This window comes from Oncorhynchus clarkii, chromosome 30 (assembly GCF_045791955.1).
Source record: "Oncorhynchus clarkii lewisi isolate Uvic-CL-2024 chromosome 30, UVic_Ocla_1.0, whole genome shotgun sequence".
Taxonomy (NCBI): domain Eukaryota; kingdom Metazoa; phylum Chordata; class Actinopteri; order Salmoniformes; family Salmonidae; genus Oncorhynchus; species Oncorhynchus clarkii.
In genome coordinates, this window is record NC_092176.1 from 15,029,545 (window position 1) to 15,052,807 (window position 23,263).

The following is a 23,263-nucleotide window of genomic DNA, read 5'->3' on the forward strand; positions in this document are numbered from 1 at the left end:
CTAAATATTTTAAATATTCAGGCTGTAAGGGAGTGAACATTATTTACAATAAGGGTTACATGAAGTAGGCAGTCATTGTAAATTCTTAACTGATTTCAGACCTTTCTGAAATGAAAATATATTGGACCTAAACCTCCCCTGAACACCCCCCCCCCCCTTCAAAAAAGTGACCCTCCCCTATACCCAAAATAATCATTAAAACAAAATGGATAGCAGAGAACATGTCTACCGTTTACCCTCAATTATTGGACAGACCAGAGCTTTAGATATGCAGTTCTAGAAACTGTTTTTCATCCTGTAAGCATTACATGGCAACGCAGGAAGGGCTGCGGGCCAGGTTGTGGGTTCGCAGACCATTGTGGACAAGAGTAGGGGTGGAAAGATCTCCTTCATAGTAAACACAATGCATGAACCTATCATCATATTTGGAAGTCCGAGAAAATAAAATAATTTAAAACATTTCATGCAATTCTACACATTAGCAGAATATTTTTTTATACCACACAAATGACCGAAATGACAAGCTAGGAATGGACAGAGAGATAGGCCTGTGTTAATCTTATATTGTTCCAATGCCTAATACGCTTCTTGTTTGCAACAACACTGTCCCTGTTTGCAAATACTTAGGAATTTGAGCATGGTATTTTCAAAAGTTGGACCTATCTTCCACCACCCCCAGACATAGTAGGCCTACAGATGCAGAAAAATGTCAGCTTTAACTGCTGGCTACTCTTCTTCTGTTGCTTAACCCAAGTGTTTCCCTAAAAGCTGTCTGGGTTTAAACATATTCTATTGTGCCAAAAGTGAACAGCTTATTCAATTGATAGAATTTATTTACTTCCCAGGCAAAGTATCCTCAGCTATAGAAGGTTGTAGCTTCTGAATGTCAAAGAAGAAAAACAAGGATCTCCTCATATGCATTGGAGTCACATTTTCCTGGGTATTTTCCAGCTTGTTTCTAGCATCGCTGACCAAAGCGCTGGTATACTGTAGATCACTTTATACAATTGGATCCATTTAATTTTCTTTCAAATCTTAAGGTAACAAGGGGCAGACCTGTGCTTTTTGCAATTTTCTTCAATAAAAAGGTAGGCCTATGGCATACCCTCTCATACTCCCTCAATTTGAGCCTTGGTTTTTAACTTAACAGACATTCACTGAAAAGATGCATTGTGGGTGCATTGCTGCTGCTTCAAGTTTCAGCATGACATTTTAAGTTACTCGAATCTGGCTTATTGTCAATAACTCTGATATATATACACATCCTGGGCAAGAAACATTGTTTGTAATCAAATCAATTATAGTAATAGCAAGCTATCCAAGTTGACCTCCGGTCCTCCTTTTCATCTGCGCTCTCCTTCTCAAACTGAACAGAACATAGGCTATAGGCTCGTCCGCGTGCAAGATAGTGAATTTTTGGGACTAAGCCTAATCAAAATACAATTCGGAAGAAGCATTTGACTCTCCTTCTGAAAATGCCACTGTAGGCCTACACAGCATTGGTTAGGCAACAAACGTTTTTGATCAGCAAGAGCAGAGCAGGCTGGGCTCAGTATTCGAATATCCATTGCAGTGTTTAATGCAATCTAATTTTATTTACACCATCCCAGCAGCCATCTTAAAAATATAACTTTACTGTGTGCTTCTCCGAGCATAGCATATAGTCTATAGTGCATTTGATTGAGACCACACTACAGAGGCAAGAAATGTGAACCCTTTGGAATTACCTTGTTTTCTGCATAAACTGGTCATACAATTTGATCTTATCTTCATCTAAGTCATAACAATAGACAAACACAGTCTGCTTAAACTAATAACACAAACAATTATACGTTTTCATGTCTTTATTGAACACACCGTGTAAACATTCACAGTGTAGGGTGTTAAAAGTATGTGAACCCTTGGATTTAATAACTCATTGACCCTCCTTTGGCATCAATAACTTCAACCAAATGTTTTCTGTAGTTTGGATCAGACCTGCACAACGGTCAGCAGGAATTTTGGACCAGCAGTGGCTTCTTCCGTGGTGTCCTCCCATGAACAACATTCTTGTTTAGTGTTTTACGTATCGTAGACTCGTCAACAGAGATGTTAGCATGTTCCAGAGATTTCTGTAAGTCTTTAGCTGATACTCTAGGATTCTTCTTAACCTCATTGAGCATTCTGCGCTGTGCTCTTGCAGTCATTGTTGCAGGACAGTCACTCCTAGGGAGAGTAGCAACAGTGCTGAACTTTCTCCATTTATAGACAAGTTGGATAACCGTGGCCTGATGAACACTAAGGCTTTTAGAGATACTTTTGTAACCCTTTCCAGCTTTAGGCAAGTCAACAATTCTTAATCTTAAGTCTTCTGAGATCTCTTGCTCAAGGCATGGTTCACATCAGGCAATGCTTCTTGTGAATAGCAAACTCAAATTTGGTGAGTGTTTTTTATGGGGCAAGGCAGCTCTAACCAACATCTCCAATCTCGTCTCATTGATTGGACTCCAGATTAGCTGACTCCTGACTCCAATTAGCATTTGGAGAAGTAGTCTAGGGGTTCATTAGCCTAGGGGTTCACATACTTTTTCCAACCTACACTGTGAATATGTAAATGATGTATTCAATATAGACAAGAAAAATACAATAATTTGTGTGTTATTAGTTTAACCACACTATGTTTGTTTATTGTTGTGACTTAGATGCAGATCAGATCAAATTTGATGACCAATTTATGCAGACATCCAGGTAATTCCAAAGGGTTCACATACTTTTGCTTGCCACGGTGCACTTGATATTGCACCCCCAGCAGAGCATCAGAGATGAGGGGTGGCATCGGGCACACATCGATATATAGCCTAAAACAGAGAAATATAGACATATCATCAATTACAAATTACATGACCTTCCACTGAACTAGATTTAAAATAAATAAATAAATACTAAACCCTCCACTTGACTGAAATTGAAAAAGCATGACCCTCCCCCATTTCCCTCCAGGTAACCATTCTGTACATTTCGATCCATCCCTAACAACAAAATGTGGAAAAAGTCAAGGGTTGTGAACACTTTCTGAAGGCACTGTCTGTATGTTAATGAGATATTTATGTATTTCAATATCTTTGTCAAAATGTCTAAAAACACGTTTTCACTTTGTCATTATAGTGTGTGTGTAGATGGGTGAGAGAGAACATATATTTAATCCATTTTGAATTCAGGCTGTAACACAACAAAATGTGGGATAATTCTCAAGTGGTGTGAACATTTTCTGACGGCTCTGTACCTCTACCCTCCATGACACACGGCAGCCATACCTTAATCATGACCATAAGAGATACAACAATGTCACAGCTTATCATTTCTAACATGCCCAAATCATTATCTGAAAATCCTGTATTTTCAGAGATTGGGGTCAGGGTGGGGTGGGTGCCCAATCTGATTAATTGCGCTGTGGGATTTGCGTGCATTAGCTGGCCCACCGCAAAGTCCTAGCATCATAGCAATTTAGGTCAAAGATGCTGCACGCAAGTTGCGGTTTCATTTTTGGGGGTTTTATTGTCATGCTTATCGCTTTTCAGAATTTAAATGTGATATTTAATGCGCATTTGTGTTTCACATGCAAATAATCTTACTTGAGAATACTCAACATCCAGAAACAAAGCTAGGATTTACAAAGATAAAAAAAAGGGTCAGGGAGACAATATAAGTATGACATCAGTGATTGCTAGTCCTTGATATAGTACTTATACAGAGATCAATATATGAATGGATTACTGGTAATATATTCCATTTAACAACCTAGACAGAATAACAGAACCTGTGTGAATTTGTTTGGAGAGAGACATCATACCTTCCCCGATCGACCTTAAACAACTACATTATCTTGCATTTAATAATTAGCAATACATCATCATTTAACATAGGAAGGATGGATATTTTGTTGCCTTCATATCTTAGCGAACACAAATACATTTGAGCACAGGCACCACTGTTTCCTTTGATGTCGTCTACATTAAAATCACTAAAAAGGCTCTGCTTTCACTGAATCTTCTTATCAAACAACACAAACCATAGCAGAGCAGGAAGTACATGTAAAACATCAGCCGAGACAGTATGCCCCTGGCCAATTCTACTCAAAAACACAACATACCTTTTTATGATACTGCTGTTTGAGAGACAGTTAATCATTTAAAAAAAAACATTTGAGTAGGAGAAAAAAATATATAAAAAATATATTATTTGATGGCGTGATTAAAGCGGTCTGTGGGAGGAGGCCCACACAGAATCAATAGGAAAATGCCAATGGCAGAGAACACACAGGAAAAGAGAGCAGGAGTAAAAGCAACAAGGTGGCCATTGACAGCTAAGATACAGCCTTTCTTTGGCAGCCCTTCTCAGAAGATCAATACTCATCCACGGAAAGTAGACTGCAATCAAATCAGTGGAAAATGTTTGTGTTTTAGTGCTAGAGGTGACACCTCCTGCTACTATGCAGTAATGGTGATGTCATCGGGCATTCTGGCACTACTCTTTTTGACCAGGTTTTTATCAACTATCATGTCAATGCAACACAGAGACTTGAAAAATAGCAATGAAAGAATCACGACAGTGAAAGTGCATTTTGAAATCAATGCTATTTCATAAGCTGGTCATAATAATTGTAAATAAAATATAGAAATTAATAATTGTTTTGAAATCAAGCTAACCACTGCCCTCTGCTAACACACAATATGTGACAGAGAGAGAGACATCAGTAGCCTGATCCCATGCTGCCCTCCATGACACCGGGGCCCAGTGGAGTGTGACCGTACACCTGGCAGGGTGGAAACCCCTGGGTGGCCCAGACTAGCCCAGCAGATGTCTTGGTGCTGGGGCTCGTCCAGCGTCTGCACTGCAGCAGCACAGTGGGCTGGCTGCTCTGAGAGAACAGGAAGGCAGAGAGTCAGGCGGGTGGGGCCAGCTCAGCACTGAAACTGTAACTCCCCCTGGCTCCTAAGGCTGTGGCTCGCGAGCCGCTCGTTATTCCAGCTTATGCCAGCTAATGCTGTTATCTCTGCTACATCCAATTAGAGGAACCTTTGACCTACCTCAAGAGGCAGGTTGCGGGCCATGCACTGATCTGCTTTAACAGACCAACACAGACAGTAAAGGAGGTAAAGAAGGCTTGACCTCTCAGCTGTACAATCACCCTGATCCTATTATGGTCACTCACCTTAGGCCCGATGATGATGAGCACTACCAGGGGATTCTCAGTGTGCCACTCTGAAAGACATAAAACCAGAAACAGTGACTGACAGTCAACCAGCATTTAATTTACTTTCCAAGTGCTTCTGTGTGGCAATACAAATGTAAAATTAGCTCAAATACAAGATCAGAGCATGTAATTGTAGCAGGGCTTGTGTCCAGTGAAAGTGATGGCAGAGGATGTAATCCCTGTACCTGAGAATGCCTCCAGCAGATAGAGAGGATCCTTCACTCTCCTCAGGCCACAGACTAGTAGGAACACATGCAGGTCCTCCACATCCTCCCCACTCACACCTGGGAACAGACAGATAGGTAGCTAGAGCAGTGCATCACAACCCATTATACTGAACAGGGAAACTACCACAGCAGATAATGACAGCCATTCATCAGCCAATGGGAATGAGGAAGAGACAGCAGTGACTAATGCTCTAACAAATCTTTCACATCACAGCAGAAACATTGACGGAGAACAGAAGCGGTGGTTTATTGAAAAGCATTGGGAAGTTGTCATACAGACAGATCAGTTTCATAGAAATGTGCTATACAGCAGCTGGGAGTCACATGGGTGCATTCCTAAATTGAAATTGACTGACTCAATATCAGACTAACCACATCGGTGCTTTTATACTGTAGAAGCAACATTAATTGAGAGACAGACAAACTAAATATGTTATTTTCTCAGATCATCCACCTTCCATGCCCCCCCCTCCCCCAGATCAGTGAGGAACTGGCTGGCTGCAGTGGGCCTGGACCTCATTGCCAGCAACAACTACACCTGCCCTGCCAAGCAGATCAAAACACATTCTCCCCAGCTAACCCTGCCCCTAATAACACACTTTGGCCTACTAGGCACAGCAGTGTGACTCACTGTCAACAGTATGACACTCCTAGTAGCATCAACCACCTGTCACTCAACGTAATAAAAGGGACCAGCAGAGGTGGAAATACTGCTACAGTAAGTATGATCTGCAGGATAGTGGAAGGTTGCAGGGGTGTAGTTAGGGAGTTACAGCTCTGTCAAGGTGCAAGTAGGGAGTTATAGCTCTGTCAAGGTGTAAGTAGGGAGTTACAGCTCTGTCAAGGTGTAAGTAGGGAGTTACAGCTCTGTCAAGGTGTAAGTAGGGAGTTACAGCTCTGTCAAGGTGTAAGTAGGGAGTTACAGCTCTGTCAAGGTGTAAGTAGGGAGTTACAGCTCTGTCAATGTGTAAGTAGGGAGTTACAGCTCTGTCAAGGTGTAAGTAGGGAGTTACAGCTCTGTCAAGGTGTAAGTAGGGAGTTACAGCTCTGTCAAGGTGTAAGTAGGGAGTTACAGCGGTGTCAAGGTGGATTACAGCTGTGTCAAGGTGGATTACAGCTGTGTCAAGGTGTAAGTAGGGAGTTACAGCTGTGTCAAGGTGGATTACAGCTGTGTCAAGGTGTAGGTAGGGAGTTACAGCTGTGTCAAGGTGGATTACAGCTGTGTCAAGGTGTAAGTAGGGAGTTACAGCTGTGTCAAGGTGTAAGTAGGGAGTTACAGCTGTGTCAAGGTGGGTTACAGCTGTGTGTAGGTAGGGGGTTACAGCTGTGTCAAGGTGTAAGTAGGGGGTTACAGCTGTGTCAAGGTGTAAGTAGGGAGTTACAGCTGTGTCAAGGTGGATTACAGCTGTGTCAAGGTGTAGGTAGGGAGTTACAGCTGTGTCAAGGTGTAAGTATGGAGTTACAGCTGTGTCAAGGTGGGTTACAGCTGTGTGTAGGTAGGGGGTTACAGCTGTGTCAAGGTGTAGGTAGGGAGTTACAGCTGTGTCAAGGTGGGTTACATCTGTGTGTAGGTAGGGGGTTACAGCTGTGTCAAGGTGTAGGTAGGGGGTTACAGCTGTGTCAAGGTGTAGGTAGGGGGTTACAGCTGTGTCAAGGTGTAGGTAGGGAGTTACAGCTGTGTCAAGGTGGGTTACAGCTGTGTCAAGGTGTAGGTAGGGGGTTACAGCTGTGTCAAGGAGTGGGTAGGGGGTTATAGCTGTGTGTAGGTAGGGGGTTACAGCTGTGTCAAGGTGTAGGTAGGGAGTTACAGCTCTGTCAAGGTGGGTTACATCTGTGTGTAGGTAGGGGGTTACAGCTGTGTCAAGGTGTAGGTAGGGGGTTACAGCTGTGTCAAGGTGTAGGTAGGGGGTTACAGCTGTGTCAAGGTGTAGGTAGGGAGTTACAGCTGTGTCAAGGTGGGTTACAGCTCTGTCAAGGTGGGTTACATCTGTGTGTAGGTAGGGGGTTACAGCTGTGTCAAGGTGTAGGTAGGGGGTTACAGCTGTGTCAAGGTGTAGGTAGGGGGTTACAGCTGTGTCAAGGTGTAGGTAGGGAGTTACAGCTGTGTCAAGGTGGGTTACAGCTGTGTCAAGGTGTAGGTAGGGGGTTACAGCTGTGTCAAGGAGTGGGTAGGGGGTTATAGCTGTGTGTAGGTAGGGGGTTACAGCTGTGTCAAGGTGTAGGTAGGGAGTTACAGCTCTGTCAAGGTGTAAGTAAGGAGTTACAGCAGTGTCAAGGTGGGTTACAGCTGTGTCAAGGTGTAGGTAGGGGGTTACAGCTGTGTCAAGGTGTAGGTTGGGGGTTACAGCTGTGTCAAGGTGTAGGTTGGGGGTTACAACTGTGTCAAGGTGTAGGTAGGGAGTTACAGCTCTGTCAAGGTGTAAGTAAGGAGTTACAGCAGTGTCAAGGTGGGTTACAGCTGTGTCAAGGTGTAGGTTGGGGGTTACAGCTGTGTCAAGGTGTAGGTTGGGGGTTACAACTGTGTCAAGGTGTAGGTAGGGAGTTACAGCTCTGTCAAGGTGTAAGTAAGGAGTTACAGCTGTGTCAAGGTGTAGGTTGGGGGTTACAACTGTGTCAAGGTGTAGGTTGGGGGTTACAACTGTGTCAAGGTGTGAACGAATATGGAGGCATGTGGAAAGATTATACCACTATCTATTGTTGCAGGCACTCAGGATACGACTGAGAGTGCCTTTACCGGAGACAACACATAGAAATTCACAGAATTCCATGTCTGTGTCAAAGTATTCTCAAATTCTTGAACTCCTTCCAACCTCTAAGAAGAATAGGAGGCTTAATAATGACCCTTACCTTAGCTGATGGTTCATGTGCTGTGCACCATAGATTTAAACTCATCCTATGATGGCTGCTTAATATAAGAGCTCAAGTAAACAATAACATATACAGACAGCTTTTGGAATGAAACAGGGGTGACACAATTACTTTAAAAAGGCCTACAATTATGAGATGTGTTAGCAATCTGGCCAACCAGCAATTAAATGACATACTTTCGTAAACTGACAACTACAGCAACTAAAAAGGGCTGACCATAGGGAAGAAATACGACAGGTTGTCAACAAACCAGGACTATGTTAGACCAACATGCAGCTGATGCATTAAAGTAACCAGAGCCTTCTCACATTAGGTCGGCCAGCAATTCTAACTTAAGCGTCTGTAAATCCACATTAGTCTCTGACATTGTGAAATTGTCATTGACCTAACAGGTATGGTCAGCACACCCAGAAGAATCAGACCGACAGCCATTACACACTGGAGGATAATATTATGTACTATTATTACCTATGTCTAATTGTCTACAATTGCATGATTGGCATGGTCAGTAAATAAGACTTCAAATCATGTATACTTGTCTATATTTTGTCATTTAGAAAATAATAATAATATGGATATTAGATAATAATAGCTACCAATCAATTCGGAACAAATCTCTACCTCAATTACACATACTATACATACCCACCCCTGACGTGGACTCACTAGAAAATATAATCCCACTCACAAGCAAATAAAATTGCTTGCACACACACAGAGCCTGTAAACATGTGACTGTGCTACAGTGACAGACAGTGAAATCCCTTCCTGCCAGATAAGGCCAGCTCAGGAGGATAAGGCAGCCCTTTAATACTATTACAGAGCATCTTAAAATGACAGCGCACAGAGTGTGTGACAGTCAGGCCACTGACCCTAGGTCTGCTGGAGTGTAGGGAGGAAGCAAGCACTGTTGAATCCCAGCCTAAACCAATACAAAATAAAATACAAAAACACTGCACTGTTCACAAAGGGATGATTAAAGACATAAGCAGCACCAGGTGGGGTAGGGAACAGGGCCCTACTGTATCACAGCTTCTATTAATATAAAACAAACCAGTAAAAAAGATGTGGAGCCCTTTGGGGTATTGGTTACTTTTGTGAGATCAGCTAAATCTCCCATCCACCCCATACAGTCTATGCAGCATAAGACTCTGCAGCGCGGACTTGGAAACCTGATACTTCAGCATTCCCTGATTTCCCCTTCCGTCCTCTCTTTACCAAGAGCCCAATGGGACCTGGAGGAACACCCCAACTAGGAACCTGTTTTTGTGACTTCCTTACCTTTCTTGTGAAATGTCCGCATGTCTATGATGTAATAGAGAAATAATACAATTATGTTTAATTTAAACTGAATTTCCTCGCACCAATTCAGGGGCGGACAAAGGGTGTCAGTTAGGACACAACCTCACGACTTCAGATCTAAATGGAGACAGAATGGAGGAGTGCTGGAAAAATTGTTCACAGGCCTGTCAAAGTGGGCAAAAGAATCCAATACAAATAGAGAAAATAAAACCCTCTGGAGACTTAGAAACAATTCATCTTTCTTGAGGGGAGAAACTGAATTGGACAAATTGTCTGTTTTGCCAGCAGCATTTGTTTTTTGCCTGTCTCCTGTCCCTTATATTGCAGAAACACTTTTTTGTTCTTCTGCCTTTGATGTTGAGGGGCACATTGCATAGCTCCCTGTCATTGTTGTGTGTGTGTGTTCCGTGGCTCCTGTCAGTACGTCTGGAGACTGCCACAGTGTAAAACATACTGAACACAGAGGCTAAATAAGAGCTTCTGAAACACTGCAGCTTTCTAACTTAATTTAAACGGAATTTAGGGAAAACCATAGGGAGTTAGACTTGGGACTGCCATTGCCACTAAGAATATTCCTAACGACTGCATTGAAATCTACTATTCCTACACACTTTGGCAGCACTAGAGAAAATAAACACAATATTGTTTATAATTGTGGCCTCTTTCAGCTTAACTAATGCCGCACACCCCATGCCGTTCTAGAAGAGACGGTGTAGTTTAGTTATGCCTCTAGAGGAGGTTGGTGCCAGCGTATTCCCCCTGGACAGACTCAGAAACCCCCTTCCCTACAGTGTAAAACCTGCCCTACCTCAGAAGACCCCAGCCTTTACCCGGCCCCCACCCCCCCTCTGTGATCCCCCAGGACTGTCTGTCACTCACCAGCCTGCTGTCATTTGCCCTGCACCTGCCTACACCCTCAACCCCACAGCGCACACAGCAGTGGGGCAACACTCTACTGATACTCTGCCTTTGATGGAGCTGCAGCCTCAGGATCTTCCTAACACTACACTCTCTGCCCTTGGCTGTTTCACCACAACCAAAGGGTTATACAGAGAGAGAAGCAACTTCAATCAGGCAGCTGGGTTTCCTGGGCCTCATGTTCTACTGAGGAGGTACACTACATGACCAAAAGTCATGCTCGGCGAACATCTCATTCTAATATCATGGGCATTAATATGGAGTTGGTCCCCCCTTTGCTGCTATAACAGGCTCCACTCTTCTGGAAATGCTTTCCACTAGATGTTGGAACATTGCTGTGGGGACTTGCTTCCATTCAGCCACAAAAGCATTAGTGATGTTGGGCGATTAGGCCTGGCTCACAGTCGGTGTTCCAATTCATCCCAAAGGTGTTCGATGGAGTTGAGGTCAGGGCTCTGTGCAGACCAGTCAAGTTCTTCCACACCTATCTCGATAAACCATTTCTGTATGGACCATGCTTTGGGCACGGGGGCATTGTCATGCTGAAACAGGAAAGGGCCTTCCCCAAACTGTTGGTGGAAGCACAGGATGGTCTAGAATGTCATTGTATGCTGTAGCGTTAAGATTTCCGTAGCCCGAACCATGAAAAACAGCTCCAGACCAATATTCCTCCTCCACCAAAATGTACAATTGGCAGTATGCATTGGGGCAGGTAGCGTTCTCCTGGCATCCCCCAAATCCAGATAAGTCCGTCAGGCTGCCAGATGTAGAAAAGTGATTAATCACTCCAGAGAACGAGTTTTCAACGGTGATGAGCTTTACACCACTCCAGCCGATACTTGGCATGGCATTGCGCATGGTGATCTTAGGCTTGTGTGCGGCTGCTCAGTCAACAAAACATTTTGTGAAGCTTCCAACGAACAGTTCTTGTACGGACATTTCTTCCAGAGGCAGTTTAGAACTCGGTAGTGAGTGTTGCAACCGAGGACAAACGATTTTTACATGCTACACACTTCAGCATTCGGCGGGCCCGTTCTGTGAGTTTGTGTGGCCTACCACTTTGTGGCTGAGCTATTGTTGCGCCTAGACATTTCCATTTCACAACAACAGCACTTACAGTTGACCGGGGAAGCTCTAGCAGGGCAGACATTTCACGAACTGACTTGCTGGAAAGGTGGCATCCTTTGACGGTGCCACGTTGAAAGTCAGAGCTCCTCAGTAAGGCCATTCTTCTGCCAATGTTTGTCTATGGAGATTGCATGGCTGTGTGCTCGATTTTATACACTGGTCAACAACGGATGTCGCTGAAATAGCCAAATCCACTAATTTGAAGGGGTGTCCACATACACTATATATACAAAAGTATCTTGGAGTGCACTCGCTGGGCCATGACTCTCCCTTCGATTAACATTCTACCCTCAAAGCCCCACACACACATTTTGAGCTGAAAATGGCCTACTCTAACCTACATACAAGAGGAGAGTTTTAGTTATCTGCCATTCTCACTGTGTGTCATGGTGTAATTGCATGGGAGGGCACAACAAGCCTTGTTTGGCAGAACAAACATGTTCTGATTTACTTTGAGACAAAACAAAAGGAAAGAAAAAAAGTGTGATATTGAAAAGGAAAACAGGCAGATGAGAAAGAGTCCCCCACTGTGCCGGAGTGTGTGTGAAGACATGGAGGGGACAAGTGTTGACAGGAAAGGCTAAAGGATTGATCTCTTTCTGACGCTGGAGGCGTTGATTCTGCCAGCGCGTTTTGTTGTGTCTGAGAAGAGCCGAGAATTAAAGTTATGAAGATTGAATAATTATTATTCTGGGAGTAGAAATAGGGCCTGTGTCAAAGTACAAAAGAGGGAATATAACAACTAATCTGGTAAACAACATGGAAACAAAGGCATCCAACAAGAATCTATTAACCGTAAGACTGCATGAAAATGATTACATTATTTTTCTAAAATGCTAAAAAAGGAGCCTACAATTTGTAACTGTTAATTAATTCTGGTTTCCATGTTACAAGTTAGTTGAAGTTGTACTAGATGGATGTACAGGATACACATAGTATACACCGTCCAACATCCAGATAGCCAGGCTATTGTATGCTTTCTCACACCCAGACATGCAGAGAAAAACAGCACAGGCAGTCTTTATATTAGAAAGTAGTAAACTACAAAGAATCATACAGAAGCTATATTACATAGAAAACACAACAGCTGAGCAGTCACTCTTATCTCATGTATACTGAATGGGGAAGTGAATGTTGGCAATCAGTATTACTGGCACCAGTGTAGAAACATGGTTAGGAATGGCCCTGTATGGGAGAGCTATTAATCATAGGGTTGCATCCCTGAACTGCCCTGAGCTCTGATGTACCTGGGATGGAAATCGCCCTACAATGTTCCATTTCAAGTCAGGGCTTTGTGTGGGGAAGCTACTTTGAGTAATGACATACATTTAATATGGAGGTGGTGGGATAGGGACAGAGGAGTAGATCAAGCAAGCGAGGAGAGAGGGAAGAGGGTGAGAGCAAGAGAGAGAAAAGGGCTAATGTGCATGTCCTCCAGGTCTTCTTCAGTTTGTTGCTTAAAAACCTGTCATCTCTGGTTTATTTCCTTTATTTCTTTCCATGTTAACTTTTGTGAAAAAAAGTACCTGAGCGCCTTAGAAATTCACTCCAGCAGAAACCCTGAGCCGCCTCAGTCTTGATCCCTTCAGAGCCAAAGAAAATAAACAGTGTGTCTGTGAGATCGGTCATTGTATTTTCCAAGAAAGAGTTGAGTCATATTAATGGTCCAATGCAGCCATTTTTATCTCAATATCAAATCATTTCTGGGTAACAATTAAGTACCTTACTGTGAGTATTTTGAATGTAAGCAGAGGGCTAAACTCACTTTTTTACACCATTTCACAGTAAGGTCTACACCTGTTTTATTTGGTGCATGTGACAAATACAATTTGATTTGATCACAGTTCAAAATCCCCACCCAGCAAAACAAGATGAAATCTCACACAATTATTTCAAACAGCTCAGAAACTAAAAGTACATTATAATCATTTTCACAATTTCACAGTATTATTCCAACCTCATGGTGTAGAAACATAAAACAGAAAAATCATATTTTTTGACTGCACTGCACTGAATACGTACATACAGTAAGTCATCTGTAGGAGGTAAGGGCGGGGGTCATAGGATTAATGATCATTTACTGACAACCCTGACTTTCTTAAAGGTCATATCTATAATTAAGCTGGCCTCCTCCATATGAACACGCTAATGTGCTCTGCATCTCCGTGCAACTTATCACACATACTCCACATTGGGTGATGTCAATGAGCCACTACTGTGTAACATATGAGGTAAGATTACACATCTGGGAATGCTACATGTTGACATGTTACATCTTTCACATGCATCATTACTGTACTTCTCCAGGGGGGGTTTTGTCACCGACATGTTTAGTGGGTAATACAGTTGGTTAGCACATCTCTCTGTAACCAGGCTTTGCTGAGGACACTGGCAGCAGTCTGGTCTGTTTTGCTGGGGCTGGGCACTATTGGCTCAGCAGACATGCGGCTTGGAGACCTACAGTACACCTCTCTGTGCTGCTTTGTGCTGACCCATGTGGTGTGACAGATAGCCAATGGCAAGAGCGACTCAAAATACTCTACTGCAGCATGTTGTGGTGGGAGAACTGCCAAAGCTGCTTATTGCAACAGAAAATACTGCCACAGACACACAGGGAAGCACAACTACGGGCAGTGAATATTTCATCCTACAGAGCTTACCTTGAGGCTGGACGTAGATTTTGCTGCTTTGGGACAGCTGGGGGAATGAAAACAGAGAATATGATATTGGAAAAAATCCAGAAAGTTTAATGCAGCAGTTTAAACATACAAAATTATTTGCATGGTAAGACACACCCCATTAAGGAGAACTAACAAGTATGGTGACAGGCAGTTTCATAACAGAATATTTTTTCTCCCACAGATAACTGTAAGCAATAATGTGTTAACATAAAGTGTACGTTATCTTTATTTTTATTTTTTTGCGGTCAATTTGCAGTGTACAAATTATGTGCTGTATGTTCTGGTCAGGTGGCCGGAATATACAGCAGTTATTAATAATTTATACACTGAAAATTGAACGCAATAATCACAAACAGATATAGTATTTGACAAAAACAGAATAATTTCAAACCTTGATTATATTAGGATACGATCACACATACCTCTCTATGCGTGGGAATATTTGGGAACAGATTTCCTAAATTGTTGTTGATCATTGCTGGGCAGCCTTTTAACTCTTGCCATAGATTTTCAAGCCGATTTAAGTCAAAACTGTAACTAGGCCACTCAGGAACATTCAATGAATGTTATCTTGGTAAGCAACTCCAGTGTATATTTGTCCTTTTTTATGTTATTGTGCTGCTGAAAGGTGAATTTCTACTCAGTGATGTTTTTGTTGTTTTCAATTTGCCCCAAACATAATGCTTTGTATTCAGGACATAAAGTTAATTTATTTGCCACATTTTTTGCAGGTTTACTTTAGTGACCTATTGCAAACAGGATGCATGATTTTGAATATCTTTATTCTGTACAGACTTCCTTCTTTTCACTCTGTCAATTAGGTTAGTATTGTGGAGTAACTACAATGTTATTGATCCATCCTCAGGTTTCTCCTATCACAGTCTTCAAACTGTAACTGTTTTAAAGTCACCATTGGCCTCATGGTGAAATCCCTGAGCGGTTTCTTTCCTCTCCGGAAACTGAGTTAGTCAGGACGCGTTTATCTTTGTAGTGACTGGGTGTATTGATACACCATCCAAAAGTGTAATGAATAACTTCAACATGCTCAAAGGGATATTCAATGTCTGCTTTATTTTTAATTTTTTTACCCATCTACCAACATGTGCCCTGACTTGTTAAGCAAATGTTTACTCCTGTACTTAGGCTTGCCATAAAAAAGGGGTTGAATACTTATTGACTCAAGATACTGAAGCTTTTCATTTGTAATTAATTAGTAAACATGTCTAAACATTGACATTATGGGGTATTAAAAGGCCAGTGACACAAAATATCAATTTAATAAATGTTAAAATCAGGTTGTAACACAAAATATGGAATAAGTCAAGAGGTGTGAAAACTTTCTGAAGGCACTGTGCATTACCACCGCAAAATAAGCATAAACAGTCATCACCAAGTGAAAGGGGTGAGCCCAAGCCAATAATTCACAGTTGATGGAAAGGTAATTGACTGGATGCTATCACACAGTTAGACTTGATCTATCCCCCATGTGTGTTTTCTGTCTCAATAAAAAGCGTAGCACAGTCTCACTGCGCCTGCCCTGATTGCATGCTGTCACTGATAGATGACAGCGATAAAGCGTGCCATTCCGCTTAATCTGGAAATAAAACATGGTGATATTGTTATATTGCCACACTATTATGGGACGGGCCAGGATATTGTGTTTTGGTTAGTAAAACCATTCTGTTTTATTTACTGTGGCTGTCAGGTGCCTGCTGTCTCTTGATGTGCTGTAAATTGGAAGTGAAAAATATTTCACTCGCTTCTACAATGACCTCTGAGATGGCTTGCCCCTTTAGACTGCCATCATTACACATATCACACTTATCATTTGGCACAATATTAGCAGAAATGTCCTTTACGACTGCCATGTTCTCAATACGGATTCATATGAACATTTAATTGAACCAGTTACTATATAACTTAGAGACATACTATAATTAAACACTATGGTAGACATAAAACACACCTGGCCATGTACTTGAATGAGGCATCTTTGAACCCCCACTTTACAGTAAGTGTGCTTGCTCGGTTTAAAATGGTCATATGTGAGCACTACTACAAGCAGAGTTAAAACTGATGAATGAATCATAGCTACCAGAAATACTTCAGCCTCTGCTTTCAGTTTGTCAGTAAATGCAACAGCAAATCTGTAAAAAAAAAAAAAGATAAAAGAAAACCCATTACTTCAGTTAATGGTCATGGACAGTATGATAACACAATAGTCTTTCAGGGTTAGCATCTGTCACTCCTTTCCAAACAATAACAGTTGAGAAAATATCAGAGCAGAAATCAAAGGCATATGACAGGAACTCCTAACTGACACAAACCTCCTAACTGAGGATGCGTAGGTAAGGGTGGAGAAGTTGCTGCTGCTGGTTTGAGGAAGGATTTGTGCGTGAATCAACATGTTCTTTTGGGTGGGTCTGATAACAATTCAAATTTTTGGGGCAGACAAACCTAACTGATACCGATATATCTGCCGATATACTGTTTTACAGCAGGGACATGAAAAAGTGACATTTACCACACAGCATTTCAAAGGAGCAATTGTCCAATATGAGAATGGCCACAAGTGTTCAGAGAAGCATGACATTCCCTTTTCTCACCCTACTTAATGTATGTTGTGGAATAGGATTTTAAAAAGGCCAATATCGGCTGATAACATCGGTGAAACAATATATCGGTCGGGCCCTACTAAGAATACAAAGGAAATGTTGAACAAAAAGGCAGTGATGTGCTATATTTCGTAAGGATTGTGAAATGGGCCAACAGGCCGAGTTATGGGTGACATTAATTTCATGATCAAGATTTGTGAGGAGAGGCGGTAACAGCAGGAGGTGCCATGACTGAGACGTTTGAAGTCATGTGACCCAGATTACACCAGTGTTCCCCAGAAGCAATTATCCCTTAGACTCATACTAGATGGGTGTCTTACGGGCTGTAAAATCAAAACAACACCCTTGAAAATAAAGACACAAAGTTCTCTGTGAAATAAGACGTATAGCCTAGGCTCAGATACTGAGCCAATGCACCACTAGCCAGCAGCATTAGAGGCAGGGCAGGATCCCACGAAGATAGAACACATAACCAGCCCAGCTGGGGTTAGCTTCACTGGTAAGACAGTTCAACCTCACTGTTTCATGCCAGTAATACAGACCCAGAAGTTCTCCTAGTGGTAGCTCATAGTAATCCTGTCTTTATTTTCCCACACATTCTCACTGAACTTCAGCCAAACCTCTATGGTGCACTATCCACTACTGAGACAATATAAATAAACATAGTGCAGTCAAGGCAGCAATTATACAATTGTTATGCGTGGTCTTAAAATGTGATACTGTAAATTATAACGTATTCATTCAATAGCAAGTTTATTGGAATTATATTTTTCAGATCAACTGCATGGGCTTTTTGGTAATGTGTTCAGGGGTAGACATTTAAAATGGCAAAAAAGCAAGGGAACTGTCCAGAGTACAGTAGTTGAAAATTGTTAGCATGTATTCTGTATGCATGGTCAAGTCCTGGCCTGGTTTAGATCTTATCTGTCGGAAAGATATCAGTTTGTCTCTGTGGATGGTTTGTCCTCTGACAAATCAACTGTAAATTGCAGTGTTCCTCAAGGTTCCGTTTTAGGACCACTATTGTTTTCACTATATATTTTACCTCTTGGTGATGTCATTCGGAAACATAATGTTAAGTTTCACTGCTATTCGGATGACACACAGCTGTACATTTCGATGAAACTTGGTGAAGCCCCAAAATTGCCCTCCCTGGAAGCCTGTGTTTCAGACATAAGGAAGTGGATGGCTGCACATGTTCTACTTTTAAACTCGGACAAAACAGAGATGCTTGTTCTAGGTCCCAAGAAACAAAAGAGATCTTCTGTTGAATCTGACAATTAATCTAGATGGTTGTACAGTCGTCTCAAAGAAAACTATGAAGGACCTTGGCGTTACTCTGGACCCTGATCTCTCTTTTGACAAACATATCAAGACTGTTTCAAGGACAGCTTTTTTTCCATCTACGTAACATTGCAAAAATCAGAAACTTTCCGTCTAAAAATTATGCAGAAAAATTAATCCACGCTTTTGTCACTTCTAGGTTAGATTACTGCAATGCTCTACTTTCCGGCTACCCGGATAAAGCACTAATTAAACTTCAGTTAGTGCTAAACACAGCTGCTAGAATCTTGACTAGAACCAAAAGATTTGATCATATTACTCCAGTGCTAGTCTCTCTACACTGGCTTCCTGCTAAGGCAAGGGCTGATTTCAAGGTTTTACTGCTAACCTACAAAGCATTACATGGGCTTGCTCCTACCTACCTTTCCGATTTGGTCCTGCCATACATATCTACACGTACGCTACGGTCACAAGACACAGGCCTACTTACTGTCCCAAACAGCTGGAGGCAGGGCTTTCTCCTATAGAGCTTCATTTTTATGGAATGGTCTGCCTACCCATGTGAGAGATGCAGACTCGGTCTCAGCCTTTAAGTCTTTATTGAAGACTCATCTCTTCAGTATGTCCTATGATTGAGTGTAGTCTGGCCCAGGAGTGTATTGGTGAACGGAATTGCACTGGAGCAACGAACCGCCCTTGCTGTCTCTGCCTGGCTGGTTCCCCTCTCTCCACTAGGATTCTCTGCCTCTAACCCTATTACAGGGGCTGAGTCACTGGCTTACTGGTGCTCTTCCATGCCGTCCCTAGGAGGGGTGCATCACTTGAGTGGGTTGAGTCACTGACGTGATCTTCCTGTCCGGGTTCGCGGCCCCCCTTGGGTTGTGCCGTGGCGGAGATCTTTGTGGGCTATACTCGGCCTTGTCTCTTGTTGGTGGTTGAAGATATCCCTCTAGTGGTGTGGGGGCTGTGCTTTGGCAAAGTGGGTGGGGTTATATCCTTCCTGTTTGTCCCTGTCCGGAGGTATCGTCAGATGGGGTCACAGTGTCTCCTGACCCCTGTCTCAGCCTCCCGTGTTTATGCTGCAGTAGTTTGTGTCAGGGGGCTAGGGTCAGTCTGTTATATCTGAAGTATTTATCCTGTCTTATCCGGTGTCCAGTGTGAATTTAAGTATGCTCTCTCTAATTCTATCTTTCTCTTTTTTTCTCTGAGGACCTTAGCCCTAGGACCATGTCTCAGGACTACCTGGCATGATGACTCCTTGCTGTCCCCAGTCCACCTGGCCGTGCTGCTGCTCCAGTTTCAACTGTTCTGCCTGCGGCTATGGAACCCTGACCTGTTCACCAGACGTGCTACCTGTCCCAGACCTGCTGTTTTCAACTCTCTAGAGACAACAGGAGCGGTAGAGATACTCTGAATGATCGGCTATGAAAAGCAAACTGACATTTACCCCTGAGGTGCTGACCTGCTGCACCCTCGACAACCACTGTGATTATTATTATTTGACCCTGCTGGTCCTCTATGAACACTTGAAAATCTTGGCCATGTTCTGTTATAATCTCCACCCGGCACAGCCAGAAGGGGACTGGCCACCCCTCATAGCCTGGTTCCTCCCTAGGTTTCTTCCTAGGTTCTGGCCTTTCTAGTGAGTTTTTCCTCTCCACTGTGCTTCTACACCTGCATTGCTTTCCGTTTGGGGTTTTAGGCTGGGTTTCTGTACAGCACTTTGTGACATCAGCTGATGTAAGAAGGGCTTTATAAATACATTTGATTTGATTGGAGTCTGTGGTTCAACTGGACATTAATGGTTTCCAAATCTAGAGTCTGAGAGGCTTGACTTCACCTGGCTTTCAGCAACACCTGCTCCATAACTGCACGCTTCTGCTCCACTTTCACATCTTCATTAATGTCTGTTCCTCCGAAGACTACTCCAAAGGGCACTTGAGTATCTGGTATAAAGAGCAGAAAAGGGGGATGTTGATAAAGTTGGAACCTTTATCCTTCTATTTTTAGCTAGTTAAGCTACTATCAATGACATTATCAGTACAATTCACCTCAAAGAAAGGGTGAATCAATTAGGGAATTAGAAAAGGTGATAAGATGCAAATATACAGTGGCTTCAGAAGGAATTCATTACGGACATATTCCACATTTTGTAGTTAAAGACAGAATTCAACATTCAACACACACAATACCCCATAATGACAGTTATTTTTGTTTACATTTTTGCAAATGTATTTCAAATGAAATACATAAATCTCATTTACATTCAAACCCGAGTCTATACTTTGTAGAAGCAACTTTGGCGGCGATTAGAGCTTTGAGCCAAATTGACTATGTCTGTATCAGCCTTGCATGTCTGGATTTGGAATTTTCTCCCATTTTTCCTTGCAGATTTTCTCAAGCTCTGTTAAGTTAGATGGGGAGCGGTGGTGAACAGCGATCTTCAAGTCTTTCCAAATATTTTCAATGGAATTCAAGTCCAGGCTTTGACTTGGCCACTCAAGGACTTTCCCATTCTTGTTCTGAAGCCATTCCAGCATTGCTTTGGCTGTATGCTTGGGGTCAATGTACTGATGGAACATACATTTTCGCCGAGTCTAAGGTTGTTTGCACTCAGAAGTAGGTTCTCATCAAGGATTTGCCTGTATTTGGCTTAATTCATTGTTCCCCTAACCTTACCAGTCTCCCAGACCCTGCTGCTGAGAAGCATCCACATAGACTACCGACCCGTAGCACTCACGTCTGTAGCCATGACATGCTTTGAAAGGCTGGTCATGGTTCACATCAACACCATTATCCCAGAAACCCTAGACCCACTCCAATTTGCATACCGCACCAACAGATCCACAGATGATGCAATCTCTATTGCACTCCACACTGCCCTTTCCCACCTGGACAAAAGCAACACCTACAGTGCGGAGAACAAGTATTTGATACACTGCCGATTTTGCAGGTTTTCCTACTTACAAAGCATGTAGAGGTCTGTAATTTTTATCATAGGTACACTTCAACTGTGAGAGACGGAATCTAAAACAAAAATCCAGAAAATCACATTGTATGATTTTTAAGTAATTCATTAGCATTTTATTGCATGACATAAGTATTTGATCACCTACCAACCAGTAAGAATTCCGGCTCTCACAGACCTGTTAGTTTTTCTTTAAGAAGCCCTCCTGTTCTCCACTCATTACCTGTATCAACTGCACCTGTTTGAACTTGTTACCTGTATAAAAGACACCTGTCCACACACTCAATCAAACAGACTCCAACCTCTCCACAATGGCCAAGACCAGAGAGCTGTGTAAGGACATCAGGGATAAAATTGTCGACCTGCACAAGGCGGGGATGGGCTACAGAACAATAGGCAAGCAGCTTGGTGAGAAGGCAACAACTGTTGGCGCAATTATTAGAAAATGGAAAAAGTTCAAGATGACGGTCAATCACCCTCGGTCTGGGGCTCCATGCAAGATCTCACCTCGTGGGGCATCAATGATCATGAGGAAGGTGAGGGATCAGCCCAGAACTACACGGCAGGACCTGATCAATGACCTGAAGAGAGCTGGGACCACAGTCTCAAAGAAAACCATTAGTAACACACTACGCCGTCATGGATTAAAATCCTGCAGCGCATGCAAGGTCCCCCTGCTCAAGCCAGCGCATGTCCAGGCCTGTCTGAAGTTTGCCAATGACCTTCTGGATTATCCAGAGGAGAAATGGGAGAAAGTCATGTGGTCTTATGAGACAAAAATAGAGCTTTTTGGTCTAAACTCCACTCACCGTGTTTGGAGGAAGAAGAACGATGAGTACAACCCCAAGAACACCATCCCAACCTTGAAGCATGGAGGTGGAAACATCATTCTTGGGGGGATGCTTTTCTGCAAAGGGGACAGGATGACTGCACCGTATTGAGGGGAGGATGGATGAGGCCATGTATCGCGAGATCTTGACCAACAACCTCCTTCCCTCAGTAAGAGCATTGAAAATGGGTCGTGGCTGGGTCTTCCAGCATGACAACGACCCGAAACACACAGCCAGGGCAACTAAGGAGTGGCTCCGTAAGAAGCATCTCAAGATCCTGGAGTGGCCTAGCCAGTCTCCAGACCTGAACCCAATAGAAAATCTTTGGAGGGAGCTGAAAGTCCGTAATGCCCAGCGACAGCCCCGAATCCTGAAGAATCTGGAGAAGGTCTGTATGGAGGAGTGGGCCAAAATCCCTGCTGCAGTGTGTGCAAACCTGGTCAAGAACTACAGGAAACGTATGATCTCTGTAATTGCAAACAAAGGTTTCTGTACCAAATATTAAGTTCTGCTTTTCTGATGAATCAAATACTTGTCATGCAATAAAATGCAAATGAATTACTTAAAAATCATAAAATGTGATTTTCTGACGTTTGAAGTGTACCTATGATAAAGATTACAGACCTCTACATGCTTTGTAAGTAGGAAAACCTGCAAAATCGGCAGTGTATCAAATACTTGTTCTCCCCACTGTATGTGAGAAAGCTATTAATTGACTACAGCTCAGCTCAACACCATAGTACCCTCAAAGCTCATCAATAAGCTAAGGACCCTGGGACTAGACACCTCTCTCTGCATCTGGACAACACATCCACCATGCTGATCCTCAACACGGGGTCCCCTCAGGGGTGCGTGCTCAGTCCCCTCCTGTACTCCATGTTCACTCATGACTGCACGGCCAGGCACGACTCCAACCCCATCATTAAATTTGCTGATGACACAACAGTGGTTGGCTTGATTACTGACAACTACAAGACAGCCTATAGGGAGGTCAGAGACCTGACCGTGTGGTGCAAGAACAACAACCTCTCCCTCAATGTGATCAAGACAAAGGAGATAATTGTGGACTACAGAAAAAGGAGGACCGAGGATGGCCCCATTCTCATTGAGGGAGGCTTTAGTGGAGCAGGTTGAGAGCTTCAAGTTCCTTGGTGTGCACATCACCAACAAACTAACATGGTCCAAGCACACCAAGACTGTCGTGAAGAG

General features: G+C 42.9%; 1 protein-coding gene across 2 annotated transcripts in view; it reads right to left on the reverse strand.

Moving 5' to 3' along the window:
* Positions 1–23,263, reverse strand: part of LOC139389250 (glycosyltransferase 1 domain containing 1) — a 47,777-nt gene that overhangs the window by 13,290 nt on the left and 11,224 nt on the right. For both annotated transcript variants that reach the window (XM_071135782.1, XM_071135783.1), the window contains exons 3-8: positions 20,097–20,202; positions 16,453–16,504; positions 14,337–14,373; positions 13,203–13,259; positions 5,419–5,517; positions 5,192–5,241 (exon numbers count right to left, since the gene is read on the reverse strand). In XM_071135782.1, the coding sequence (XP_070991883.1) occupies positions 5,192–5,241; positions 5,419–5,517; positions 13,203–13,259; positions 14,337–14,373; positions 16,453–16,504; positions 20,097–20,202 (401 nt within the window). The remainder of the gene's footprint in view (positions 1–5,191; positions 5,242–5,418; positions 5,518–13,202; positions 13,260–14,336; positions 14,374–16,452; positions 16,505–20,096; positions 20,203–23,263) is intronic.